This window comes from Anopheles bellator, chromosome 2 (assembly GCF_943735745.2).
Source record: "Anopheles bellator chromosome 2, idAnoBellAS_SP24_06.2, whole genome shotgun sequence".
NCBI classification, from domain to species: domain Eukaryota; kingdom Metazoa; phylum Arthropoda; class Insecta; order Diptera; family Culicidae; genus Anopheles; species Anopheles bellator.
The window spans coordinates 51,151,595-51,164,856 of NC_071286.1; the positions used below are offsets into that span (position 1 = coordinate 51,151,595).

Sequence of the window (13,262 nt, forward strand, 5' to 3'; positions counted from 1 at the left end):
CAGAAGTTCCTGGGGCACTTCAGCTTTCAGCTTTCTTGGGGCCTAGCTGCAGAGTCACTGAATCGGAAGATAATTTGCGCTCACTCTTCGGGCGCCGATAGCGATGCTATTTCGGCGAAAGCTGCCGGTGCCCAAGCACCGTGCTTACTTTTGGGTAACTTTTCCGTCGTGAAGAAAGGTGGATCAAAAGTTCGCATCTTCAGCAGCAAACGGTCTGGTTTGGTAATCTGCCGCCGGTAGTTTCAAAGGCAAAAAAAGCAACCCAAAAAATATGACCCCCATCATAAACAGACACGCTGGGTGCGTTCCGGGAAGATACTGAATAAACATGATTTGCGAGGATCTTGAAGCTTGAGACGCGCTTCGGCTTTATTCCTTTGGTGGCGGCTAAGAAATTTCGCGGTCCTTCGGCGTACCGGAAACCTAGGAAGCATCGATCGACCGGAAGTGAATCTAGGCCACCGTGTGTGTCAGCCTCCACCATGTTGGCCGTTTCTACGGGAGACTCAACAGGGCGCCGTGTCTTATCGTCGTGAAACGCATAATCCGAAGTTCGGACGATGAATCTCTGATTTTCGTACACTTTTGAATCTGTTTTGACGCAGAACGAGTTTAAAGAGATCTTGGTCTGGGTTTTACCACAAGAGAAATTGAATATCTGAAATTGCTATATCTATTTTTGGGTGAGGACAACAGCCATATAGTCTCGATATTAAACACATCATGAAACCGATCAACAGGATTTGTGTAGATGGGTGGAATTAGAAATCACTTCCGACATAGTGTCCCTTAATTTGAAAGAACCCCGATTTTTTCCTAACGCTAAACAAATTTAAAATAATTAAGCAACACCAGACAGTTGGGTCAATTGGTTTTCTAAATCAGGTGGCCAAATCGGAAGTAACGGCCTCGAAGGTTCTGCTATGTATTTGGTGGGACTTGATAGTATAAATTTATTTTGAATTGCTTATGAATGGCTAAACACTTAATTTAGATCTCTACTGAAGACAAGTGGACCGTTTGAAGCTAGCGGTTGACCAGAAGCGGCTAACATTGGTCTGTAGGTCTGTAGTGATTCGCCAGAAACTCCGGGAGCTTGGTTGGGAAGTTTTAATTCATCCAATGTATAATCCGGACATGGCACCAAGCGATTATGCCCTATTTCTAGCATTGCCAAACTTCCCGAGAGATAAGAAATTGAGATCAAGCGAAGATTGTGAAAATCGATTACTTGAGTTTTCCACTTATAAGAACGTATACTACTTTTAAAAAGGTAACAAATTTTACAACAAAACGGTGCATATTGGAGCAACCTCTGACGTATCGAAACGTCTTTAATACAGTTTCGAATTCTTTTTAATGGATAACGTCAAGCATAACTTGAAATGTATCAGCGTTACATAAAAGCAAAGTTTATCTGCTGAATTATCTATCGTCCTCCGGAGCCAATGAATCGAATATGTAAACCTGACAAAAGGAACGTAACAGTTGTCCAATCATCTCATTATTGTATCTGAACTGTATCGCTTTCGATATCGAAACCGACCCTCCGTCTTCTCGAACTGCTCAGCCACAGAGCAACGGAAAATGCGAGTTTGACGGCCACCATTCGTAATGTTGCCGAAGGAAATTGAGCCATTTTTATGCCACTACGTGCGCAGAATTTTCACCGAATGCGAATGGCGCGGAGGGAAAACAACACCCAGCAACGGAATAAACAACGTTCACAGGGAAAAATCCCTAATAATTGCCGTTTGCGCGGAGATAATATGATAAAAATATGCACGGAAAGCAAGTGGCCCACCTGTTCCACACGGAATGCTAATTACGTTCATACCTTTTCCGCCCGTTCTTCGCCAACCCGCCGGGCGAGGCTCGATTAACGTTTGCCGCAGTGTATCGTTTTTGTGTCGCGGACCACCTATTAGATATGCTTACTCCAAGCAGCGATATCCGATTCCTCCAAAGGGGAGGCATTTCTCAGATGTTTTCGCTTTTTTCTCACAGAACCCACAGGAAGGATCCATCGGCCATTGCTTGCAGGAGGCACACCTGTCCATCGATGGACACGAAACAATGGAGAACGCAGTTTCCATTGTTGGCAGGACCCACAGTCTCGGGATATCGAGAGCTAAATCAAATCGAGATGCAAACTCCAGCCAATTCAAATGAAGATCGGGTTTTCCATGCCTCACTTTCAACTCTGTTCGGGGCGAGTTAAAGAGAAGAAAACTTCGGTCCCGGTGACCGGTTTGGTACGGTAAAACAAACCGCCCCGCTGTCTGTTTAATCTTCGGGGGTGCTTGAGGAAAGCAAACGCTTCTTGTGCTCTCCGAGACTTCTTGGTCCTGCCGTGGGGTCCTAGCGTTGGTCCCGGCAGAGGCCGCAACCTCGACGAATGCCTGGGCAAAAATAAATACTATGAATGAAGAAAAGAAAGCTCTTAGCATAAAATAAACACACTGCTTATTGTGCCTCAAGGATGCTGAGCGCCTTCCACCCGACCCGGCCCATTGATTCCTCCGCCTCGCACTCGGTATATTTCCCGGGTTTTCCGGTTCCCGGCTGGCTCTCGTTATTTTTTCCCCCTTCTTCTTTTTGTGTTCCGTCTGCGCTCCTAACCCCTTCGTGGGGAGCGGAAAGCGCTTAAATAAATTTGTTTTCTAAAATGAATTATTTCCGTCTTCAGTTTCGCCCCGGTTCGCCCCGGCCAGGGAGATGGCCCGGAGCCAGCTGGTTGGCGAGGATTTATTTTCGCGATGTAAAACGACCTGCTATTGTCGGGACGACCGGGGCGAGTTCATGATGCTCTCCGGCTGGGGCCTTCTTCCCGATTGATGAGAAGCTGACGAGTGCGCTGGACTTTATTATCCGTTCCGTCGCCGAACGATGAGGATGTTTCCATTATTTCGCATCGCAAATTGATCATCCGCAACGAAAACAATCATCGTACAGAGAGAGAGAGAGATCGAGGGGCGAGATTCGAGAACATAACTCAATATTTGCCTGCAATTTGCCTAGAAAATATTGATTTTAATGTCCTCCTCGTTTCTTTGTGAGAAACTTGGCACCGGCACCCGGAAGCTTTCATGCATGGCTTTGTGTGTGTATGTGTGTGAAAAACATGCAAAACCTATGCCAAGTTGGCAAATAGCATTAGTTTCCCGCTGCTCCAAGGATGCAACGGGATGCTAAGTGAAGGGAAGCTTTCCGGGATGAACGGCGTTTTTCTTAAGGCATTTATGCTGCGTTGCAGTGTCGATGAAAACGTCGGACTAATCCGGCCACCGGAAGCCGCGGGATGTGATGGACAACCGTCACATAAATGTGCAAGCCAAAAGTTGGTCGTCCCGGTGGTGGTCCGAAGCATATGTAACAACACCAGTGAGTGTGCCGGCTCCATCAAACCGGCATCCATTATGCAGCAGAATTTGTAACTGAAATTGAGGAAACTTTTGCCGGTGGCGGATCAAAAACTTGGACCCATGTCCCGGTGAGGACCCCACCGACGAAATGACAGGACATGTAGCGCCACGGAGCGCACCGAAAGTTTTTCCATTAAATCCACACTTCGAGCGGCCAACCGTTCATCAGCGCTTCCGGATGCGTGTCTCTGCCGAAGGCGAAGCTCTGCTGAATCCTCTGATGATGATCAAGAGCAAACATTTAATTTTAATTAAATTCTCTTCCCACTTTGGCTGGAGCGCCTTCAAATGACTGCATTGGATCGATGGGCAGAGGCAGACGATCAACGCCAGTTCGGAAAGTCGGCAAGAAACGAGCGAGCGGACACTTGGAGCCAGAGTGAGAGCCATCTGTCGGCGAAGTTTCGGACTACCCGGGGCGGAGAACACTGAGGAGGCGAGGTGTTTTTGGTAATTGTAAAGAATTTTATTTCCCTCGAATCAAGTTGCAAGTCAAACAGTGCGCAATAAGATACAATTCAAAACGTCCGAAGAGACGTCGGGTCAGTCACATCACTTCGATCGCAGGTCCACATCGCCGGTGGTGGGGTCCTGGTGCTGGAAGTCCTCGGTCCTCGGTGCGTCGGATGGCGCTCAGTCCTCGAGGTCGAAGGCCTGGTCAGCCTCGGAGAAGGAACGGTATCCGTGGGCCGGAGCGGGCGCGTGGTATCCTCCGTGGTGGGCAGGGGCGGCGTGGCCGTATCCGTGGCCACCGTGGGCTGGGACGCATGGCACGTGGGCAACGTTGGGAGCGCAGCCGACGAGCAGGTTAGAGCCGCACTTCACATGCGGAGCCTTGGCGGCGTAAGCGTGGACGACCGGGGCCGAGTGTTGAGCGTGGTAGCCACCGTGGTGAGCCGGAGCCGGGGCGTGGTAGGACGGGGCGTGGTAGGCCGGGGCGGGTGCGTGGTATCCCTTCGGGGCGTCGTATCCCTTGGGCGCCGGGTAGTCGGCAACCGCACCGATGACGACGATCGACAGGATGACTGCAGCAACGATGGTGTTCATCTTGATGAGAGGTTGGTGTTGGTGGTGGGTTAGGGTTGGCACTTGGGCTAAGAACACTTGCTGTTTGCAGTGAGACCGGAAGGTGACTGATGACTGACTCGGTGCCGCCGGTCACTATTTATAATCCGAATTTCGCCGCGACCGCGGGCCGTGGCCGCGCAAACAAAAAACATGGCCAAAGCGAACTGGCCGCGCGCGGTCCGTCTTTTCCCGCCGTCAGCACGTTGCCGGTCGGGGGGACTGGTGCTATTGGACGGGGCCCCAAGCGCAGCGCACCGTGAGGTGACGATGTTTCCAAACTAATTTTTTTCGGCCAAACACCTTCCGAGCGCGCCCCGTTGGCCGGCCAGCGCAACATCGCAACAAGGAAATTGGGCAGTCAACAACAGAGAGCTGGCCGCGCCAAAGGGCCGTTTTTTGTCGGCGACAGTCAAAGGTTGGTGACATGCTGCCATGGCTACTGGAAGAATGAATCCCTGGGCAAAACAGAGTGGCAACGTAAAGAAGAACCACCTGAGACAGCGGTTTGTTGAACCTTCTGAAAACACGTCACTTAAGTGGGTTGTGATGTAAATGTTTTGGGTAATTATAGGACCTATAAGCATTGGATGCACTAATTGATTCAATTTTAATTTCAAACTTCAAGAGATTATTTTCACAATTTTTTTCTCATGGTTGGTTTGGTTTGGGTAATTTTATCTTAACGACTTTTTGAATCACCCTCTGAAAGCATTTGAAGCTAATAATGTTTGTTATTTAAAACACGGTTACCAAATTTAAGAAAGTCGCTCATCGTAATATCTGATAAAATTGTACAGCAATTTATAAGCAAAAACAAATATGGGAAGTTTTGTTTGTTTTCAAAGGGGGTTTAGAAATTTGGTAGAAAAAGAACTATAAATCCATACATACAACTTTTTAATCTTTCTTTGACTTTTTTACAGTTGGACTATTTCCGTGCATTTATGATGAAATGTCAATTATGGTTTATGGGCTTCGTGGGTAGGGCATAGATTCTTTTCGATCATTTCGCTGCAATAAGCATCAACTCTACCCATCGCAATAGAAAATATGTTAACTGATTCAAATTGTTAACTGATTAAGTCCTATCAACTGATTTTGGGACTCTTGAAACAACTTATCTGCATTCTGAATGTCTAGGTTTTGGGACAGCAAAAAAATACTGACCACGTCTTACTTGCCGTTGACTGTTCTATTCCGGCCACCGCCATATGGAAAGACAAACGGGGCCTCCTGTGAGGGTCAACCAACAAGGCCACATGCCTAAAATCATACTTAAACACAGAGGTTTACTTTTCAGTTAAGTTTAACATTGTTTTATTTAAACATCAACTTAAGTTTGTTCTGTTAAAAAAAAACGTGCGCTTCAGCCTGATGTCCTTCAGTCGTCCTTCCATTGATGATGCTGCAAATTTTCTATGTAGAATGTCGATGTAAAGTTATCCGTCTAAAAAACGATGTATGTACGGATGATCATGTTAAAATTTTTATGCTTTGCTGAACATTTTAAGACATGGTTTAATCATAATTTAACGGTGGTTAAATATTCGATAACTCCGCCACCTCAGTCAGTTGATTTTTACAAATCAGCCAGATTCTGAAACATTAGTCTATGCCGTTTTAGTCATAAATCGATTTACTCCAAAACAGAGGGCTAAAATGGTAGCGCTCCACATTGAAAATAATCGTTCAACTTTCTAATCTTTCTAATTTGTCAAAATCGACTGGTAAACGGTGGAGTTGTGAAACATTTAATTATCCCCTGCCGTGATTATGCACCCTGTAATCCTTGTTTTGTTTCGGATTTAAAATTTTCCCCTCAAAATGGCTGGGCTAAAGTTGACACAAACGCCCATAACTCAAACAGCGAAATTTTTGCCACCAATCAGTTTCTGAGCGTCATACAAGATTTTGTGGTGGTTTTAAAACCATTTTACGATTTTTTTCTAATTCCACCGACCCCTTAAAATCGACCCGTTTTAGTTTGTCAGGCAGCTAACGCGGCGTAGCGGCTGCAAATCTGAACGTTGACCGTTTTACATGACATATAATCATTAAACCTTTTGCAGTCAAATATTGGACGGAGCTTGTGTGCCAAAAAATGTGTGCCCTTTTAAACCCATTCGCGTGATGAGTTTGCTAATAAAAAATGCATTGGTAGATTACGGAAGCATCGCTCAAAAATATCAAAATCATCGTTTAATGATAATAGAAACCTTTTCCAAATAACGGCCGATACCGACGCTAACAGATTATGTTCCGTTGATTAGCATTATCCTAGCGCATCCTGCTATAAAAATTGAAAATTAAATGCGATAAAAACAATATTCATCATGATTTTTAAAAGTCAAATTTTCTATCATTGCATTTATTTGCTAGTTCTTTAACTCCACGATGAGCTGTCACTCAATCATCAACAACAGCATTTTATACCCAATAGTAATCAGTGCTTATACCTGTAGTGTACATTATATCCCTCTATATGATAAGACTTCTAGCGCATTTGTCATACCCTGAAACGTCTATTGAAAGCATTACATCAACATTTAGCGCCCGTTGTTTCCTCACAAATCCGTCACACAATGGCAATAACCTCGGCGGACACTAATTGGCATGCTTTCAAATGTTGATGATGCACAACAAATTTGCCGAAAAAAACCTGAAAGCCGGGTTCAAGTGGTTGCTCGAGCTGTGCCCCTTTGCCGGATGGAGGCTAGAAAGTTAGCTCTGGATTTGTGTGGTACAATTTTTTACAAACTAAACCCATTCTAGACGGTTCTTAAAAGCTGCTTATTATCGGCACTATGGCAATTTCCATTTGAAAACCGCCATTTCCGCAAAGGCAAACTTTGGATAATTAACGCTTTAGACCATGCATTTTGGTGCGGAACCGAAAATTGCTGAAACACTGTGATGCCAATGGGCGCGTTTTGTAACTTTTGTGGCCAGGTCAACTAATGAGACCGAGACGGGGCAAAAGTGTTCTAGTTATACAGGAAAAAAACCGGAAAACGGAAAACAAAACGGCTACGGAGAAGAACCTGCCCGAAAAGGTCGGCGTTGCGTCCGATTCGATCGATCGACTGGGTGGAAAGTGCTGATGCTGAACCGTTTCGTTCGCTTTTCGCCGGAAATTAACTATTCAACATATAAATTGGTGCACGGAGCGATTCCGTCGATCAGTCACCCGCCAGCGGTGCAGTCAATCGTCATCAACATTGTCGAGGTCGAGCATCCCCACGAGAGAGCATCAACATGAAGTCCTGCATCCTTGTCGCTGTTACGATCCTGCTGGCGCTCGCCGCTGGCTCGCGCGCGGACTACGCGGCCAAGGGATACGGCAAGCCGGCGCACGTTCAGTGCGGTTCCCACCTTCTGGTGAGCTGCCACCCACACGTGGCGCACGTGCCGTGCCATCCGACCCACGACGCTTACCACCATGCACCGGCCCCGGCATACCATGCCCCGGCGCACCACGCTCCAGCCCCCGCTTACCACGCTCCGGCACCGGCGAAGTATTAGAGAGGCCACCGGATTGGTACCAGTTTTAAAAACGTGTGCGTGTTCATTTGCGAGGGGTTAGTTAAATTTTTTTTTTCTATTATTTGGAAGTTTAATAAAACAGAAATTATCGAAACCAAAGTATCTCTCCGTTCTCGTTTCTCTGTGTTTTCTCGGAGGGTTCGTTGGGAAAAATGGCGTTGAAAGGGAAAACCGCCACAAGGGGTTCACGTTGGGAGGTTGGGATAGGCTCTGAACAATCTGAGAACTCTTCGTCGAGTTCCTTTTACTGTATGTTAATTTTCTGAAATATCGTGCGGCTTGGATGCAGTTCCTAGGTTCACTAATTCTACGAACATATATCACGAAGATGATTCTGATTGTACAATGATTCAATTTAATATTCTCTTAACAGATTTGCATATAAGAAAATAAAAGACAGTTGCATCAGTAGAAGTAATCATAGACATCGAGTTTGAAAGGTATGCCCAACCACTGACGCCACAAAGTTAGCTGTCCCGGTTAGTTCCGGCTCTCGGATCGAAAGCAATTTTCCAGGAAAGGCTTTGATGTGCGCAAACAGTTTGCTTAAAGTGCGCGCCCCGGCAAAATTGGAGCAACCCGAGCGAAGTGGCTCTGGCCCGGCCCAGTTGAGTTTGGTTTAAATAAACAGTAAAGTAGTGCCAGTCGATTGGAAACCACATTGCAACATTCAACATACCCCCGGTGGGGCACCCACCTTGCGGTTGAACCAATCCGCAACATTGCAATCCACTGGCCGGCCGTTGGCCCACATCCGATTCAGTCACCTGCCGGGCCACCCCGGACGGTCCAGGAAGCTCACAAACAATTTGCATTTCCGCTGACTTGTATGAAAATTTAAATCATGTTTGGTTTTGCCGCTTTCCGCTGTGTCAACTGCTGCTGCTGGTACGGGTCCGGGGCCAGTCCGTCCGCTGTGGAATGTCAAATCTGCTGTCCAGCCTGGCAGGGCAGGCGGCCAATGGAAAAAAGCAACCCTCGAACAACTATCGGTGAAATAATTTTACAAACAACAACCTGGGCCCGGTTTCCATTCGGTTTCCGGGGAGCCCGGGCATCGCCATGGAAACGTCAAACGTCAGTGGTGGGCTGGGTGTAATGAAATGCAGCATTGTTTAGTTTACTCCGTCCGCGAGACCGTCGGGAACTCGAAGGCCTTTGCTGGGCCCGTTTGCCTTTCGCTGGTTGTTGCCTTCAATTGTGACTGTTTGCTCCGTGCCTACGAGCATCCGATTGATGTTTTATGCTGGCCCTTACGTTGTGCAGAGCGAATGGTGCGCTTTTGTCCGACGTTTGTGTGAACCGCTAAAGACCGTGCAAAAGGCCCACGGTGGCACCGGAGTCATTGATAATTTTGTTGACAATTCACTCGAAAAGCATTTAGGACGTTGTACGTCGATCAGGTTGCTGACGGACTCGGGACCCCATTTGGTCATCGCATCATTAACGGGGCCGCGCGCTGTTCATTGTATTTTCCCCATTGGGAGAATTCTAAATTTGGGCCGATTCCATAGAAAGTGACCATTTTTGGAAAGCACCGTCCGTCATCAGATGCTACTTTGCACGCCAAAGTCAAACAATAGCGGGCTAAATCTTAACGAACAAGATGTTCATTTCGTTTCTAAAACGGACAACATGAAAAAGTTTTGATTGATTATCTTGTACAATTACAATCGATGAGTGGTCCTCGGGACCTGTAACAGAGATTTCTGTTGCTTACTGTAACGTTACGTTACGTTATGTGATTAAAAAGCGATATTTTCCATCTCCTTTCTTTACATTTTTCAACAATTTTCTTCTTTGCTGAATATTTTTCGATGCTTTAACTTATATTTGAAAGGTTGATTCTTAACATTTTTGTATAAAATGCAATGTCAGTTGCAGTAAAATTGCGAAATATGGGAAATTTTTTTTTCAACGTCGTAGATCATGAAGAAGTTGACATTCGTCATAAGCACATTTTATTGAAGTGAACTATTAACCAAGACCCAAATTCAAGTTGCTATTGCCGAAATAGGACCAGATACAATCGAAAATGTATTCAAAAATAAGTCGACCTAATGAGCTACAGCCAAGCCAATCGTGGTGAATATTTTACCAAAATTGTTTTACATAAAAAAATGTTCAGAATTACCCTTTCAAATAAAAGCGTCATCAATTCAAGCATCGAAAAATATTAAGACGCTTTTGTTTTATAACCAAATGAAAAAGTACACGCTAATTTGCTTACTCTGTATTAAAATCGGCGTTAAAAAATTGAATTGAAAAAATTAAAAAATTTGGATGGTTTGTAGCAGCCGACCGAAGCGAAGCTCTGCGCCTGCGCCAATACATCAAAACCTCTACCAACCTGTGGGCAGCAATCAACGACTTCACAGTCATTAATTAATAAATTCGCTAAAAAAAATATTGGATCCTAGCAAGTCCGCATTTCGATTTCCAATTCAAACCCTGGCATCTGCCCGAAAATCGTGTGAAACCAAACACGTAACGCAGCGTAACGTTACATGTTCCCGATCAAAAGTCCGTGCGAAATTTCACACTTCAAAGCGATTTCTCATTAAAACACACGCCTCACGCAGTGATTCGCCAACGCAAAAACACCTTCCTAACCTCACTGAAAGACCCGGGTACCGCCTTAATAGTGCCCCGAAAAAATATTGGCCACTTGGGCGGCCGAGGGCATATTTTCGCACCCTCGGCTTCAGGGCGTTGGAGCCCCCTGAAGGTGTAACACCTGCCTGCCGGTGCCGCGAACGAGCTCATAAGATGGAGCTAACCAGAACCGGGGACCGTTCCGGGGGAAAAACAATTGAATTTTATTGCCCAAGCATGAGCCTCGCTCGGGCGCCGTTTGTTGTTGCTGTTTTTTCTCCCCCGCTATAATAATTATCATAATTTAATGTCGGGAGCCGTGCTCCCGGAGCTGTGGAACAGGACCTCCGCGTGAGCGCAGTGCTCCGCATAATTGTTTTCCAGCCCCAAAACCCAATTACCGAGCGATTACAATATATTATATTAAATATTTTCTCAAACTCCCCCGGGGGGCGGAACTCTGAAAGCGGAACGGAATGAAACAGACGAACACGAGGTGGTTTTCACTGTCTTAGTCTAGTTTATTTCTGAAGTCGAGTTTCGAAGTCGAGCGAAGTACAAAACGCGATCGCCTTAGTCCTCCATCTCGGCGGCGCCCTCAAAGTCGCTGGACCGCTTGCCGTAGCCACCGCCGTATCCGTGGGCCGCTGGCTTCGGTGCCTCGTAGCCGTGTCCGTGTCCGTACTCCTTCTTCGGGGCCTCGTACCCACCGTGGCTGTGTCCGTACTCCTTCTTCGGGGCTTCGTAGTGGGCCTCCTTCTTCGGGGCCTCGTATCCGTGGGCGGCCGGCGCGTGGTAAGCGGGGGCCGGAGCGTGGTAAGCGGGGGCAGGAGCGTGGTAAGCTGGGGCCGGAGCGTGGTAAGCTGGGGCCGGAGCGTGGCCGTACTCCTTCTTGGCCGGTGCGTGGTAGGCCGGGGCCGGCGCGTGGTAGGCCGGGGCCGGTGCATGGTGGTATCCTCCGTGGGCTGGGTGGCAGGGCACGTGGGCGACGTGCGGGGCACAGCCGACCAGCAGGTTCGAGCCACACTTCACGTGCGGGGCCTTCGCCGCGTACGCATGGGAGACCGGGGCCGACGGGTAGACGGGCTTTCCGTAGCCATCGGCGGCGCACACTCCCACCAAGGCACTGACGGCGATCACGACGAGGAACTGCATTTTTCCTGGGGGGCTTTGTTGAAGCGTTCGAGGATACACGACACACGGCACGGCACTGACACTGTCCACCGTCCCGGGCACTACCTTTTATATCGAGTCGGAAAATCGACCACCTCCAGCTGGGGCCGGCCGAGTAGCTTTCCCGTTTTGCTGACTGCTCCGAAAGCCCACAGGCTGACCCGGTTCCGCGACTTTGGTGAGTTCCGCGACTTTGGTTTCCACAACTTCAGCAGGAACCACGAACGGGGCATGTTGACGTACGCGTAACCCGTAACATTATACCGATCGCCCCCCCGGGGTAATGGAGCCCATCTTCTGACAACCTCATTAACTACGGAGGTCGGCCCCAATTTTTGTGCTTCTCCCGCTTTTGGGAACTAATTTCCGGACCACAGACGAACCGCGGAGTTGGAGTTGATCATCCGGAATTGCGTTACAAAAAGTGCTGACGGACTCGCTGGTCCGACGACGGCAGGATAATTGTGATTAAATTGCTTCGCCGTGTCGCGAGACAATGCCACCACCCAAGGGGGCCGCGGAGATGCAGGAGCATAATTAGCGCATAAATCACGAGGAATCGCTCGTAATCGTGCTTGCATATCTTCGGGCCCTCAATCGGCCCCGGGATGGAGAGGGATGGAAAGGGGGTGGGGGGCACTGAAGTCGGGGTCTATCAACCTCTCGATGGAATTTGCTCCCGGGTAGTAGCACATAATCTATGATTTGAACCGATAAGGGCCATTATAAAGTTTCCGTTCGTTTGCGCCACGGATCACCGATTGGTTCGTTTAATGAGTTTTGCTAGATTTAGATTTAAATTTTGTGGTCAGTGTCCCGGATCTCCGAGAACTCCCGAAAGATGCACGATGTGTGCGGGGTGTGCTTTCGGCGCAAGTGCACCAGGAAACCCGCAAATGCACTTCCGGCACCGTTGCACCTGAGATGCTGACTGGCAGCGTAAAATAGAACGAACTTGAAAGCCGTGTGCAGCCACTTTAATCAACGCTCGTCGGTAGTGAAGCCGGAATTGGGGTTTGCCATGGAGGGGCTTCAAATCGGAACGATCGCACTGGCGCACTTCAGATCGGAATTGAAAGTAATTGCGCTTTTAATTGTTTACTTCTCACTTTTTATCGGTGTGCCGGTTGTGCAGGAGTAGCTAAAAGGGTCCACACGTACAAACGTCCGGTCCGGGCCAACGTCTTGATCCTTCGAGCCAGTCTCGGGGCCCCTGGCCTCGTAATCGTTGCTCTTTGCTCTTGCAGAGGATTCCAAAGCGGCAATTACGGCGGACTTACGAATGAGCAGCGATTGCTGGACGCTTTTTACAGTGTGAGTGCCCCGAGTGATTACGGTTCATTGGACGATATCGGAAAGGTGGGTAAGTTTGAGGGTTTAAGAGACATTGTGAAAACGGTGGAACTATACAACATGATTTACATTTGCAGAATATTGTTCCCATTCTCCTGATGTAAA

At 47.7% G+C, this 13,262-nt stretch overlaps 2 protein-coding genes across 2 annotated transcripts; both read right to left on the reverse strand.

The window, feature by feature from the left end:
- Window positions 1–4,058: 4,058 nt before the first annotated feature.
- LOC131211042 (vitelline membrane protein 15a-2) lies at window positions 4,059–4,472 on the reverse strand. The gene has a single exon (XM_058204382.1). The coding sequence runs from the start codon at window positions 4,470–4,472 to the stop codon at window positions 4,059–4,061; it is 414 nt and encodes a 137-aa protein (XP_058060365.1).
- A 6,732-nt stretch (window positions 4,473–11,204) lies between these two features.
- LOC131211086 (splicing factor 3A subunit 2-like) lies at window positions 11,205–11,786 on the reverse strand. The gene has a single exon (XM_058204437.1). It carries the CDS (start codon window positions 11,784–11,786, stop codon window positions 11,205–11,207), a length of 582 nt encoding a protein of 193 aa, XP_058060420.1.
- Window positions 11,787–13,262: the final 1,476 nt, after the last annotated feature.

Excerpts from the sequence above, each read along its gene's own strand:
- LOC131211042 (XM_058204382.1), bottom strand. The coding sequence starts at position 4,472 with ATGAACACCATCGTTGCTGCAGTCATCCTGTCGATCGTCGTCATCGGT.
- LOC131211086 (XM_058204437.1), bottom strand. The coding sequence starts at position 11,786 with ATGCAGTTCCTCGTCGTGATCGCCGTCAGTGCCTTGGTGGGAGTGTGC.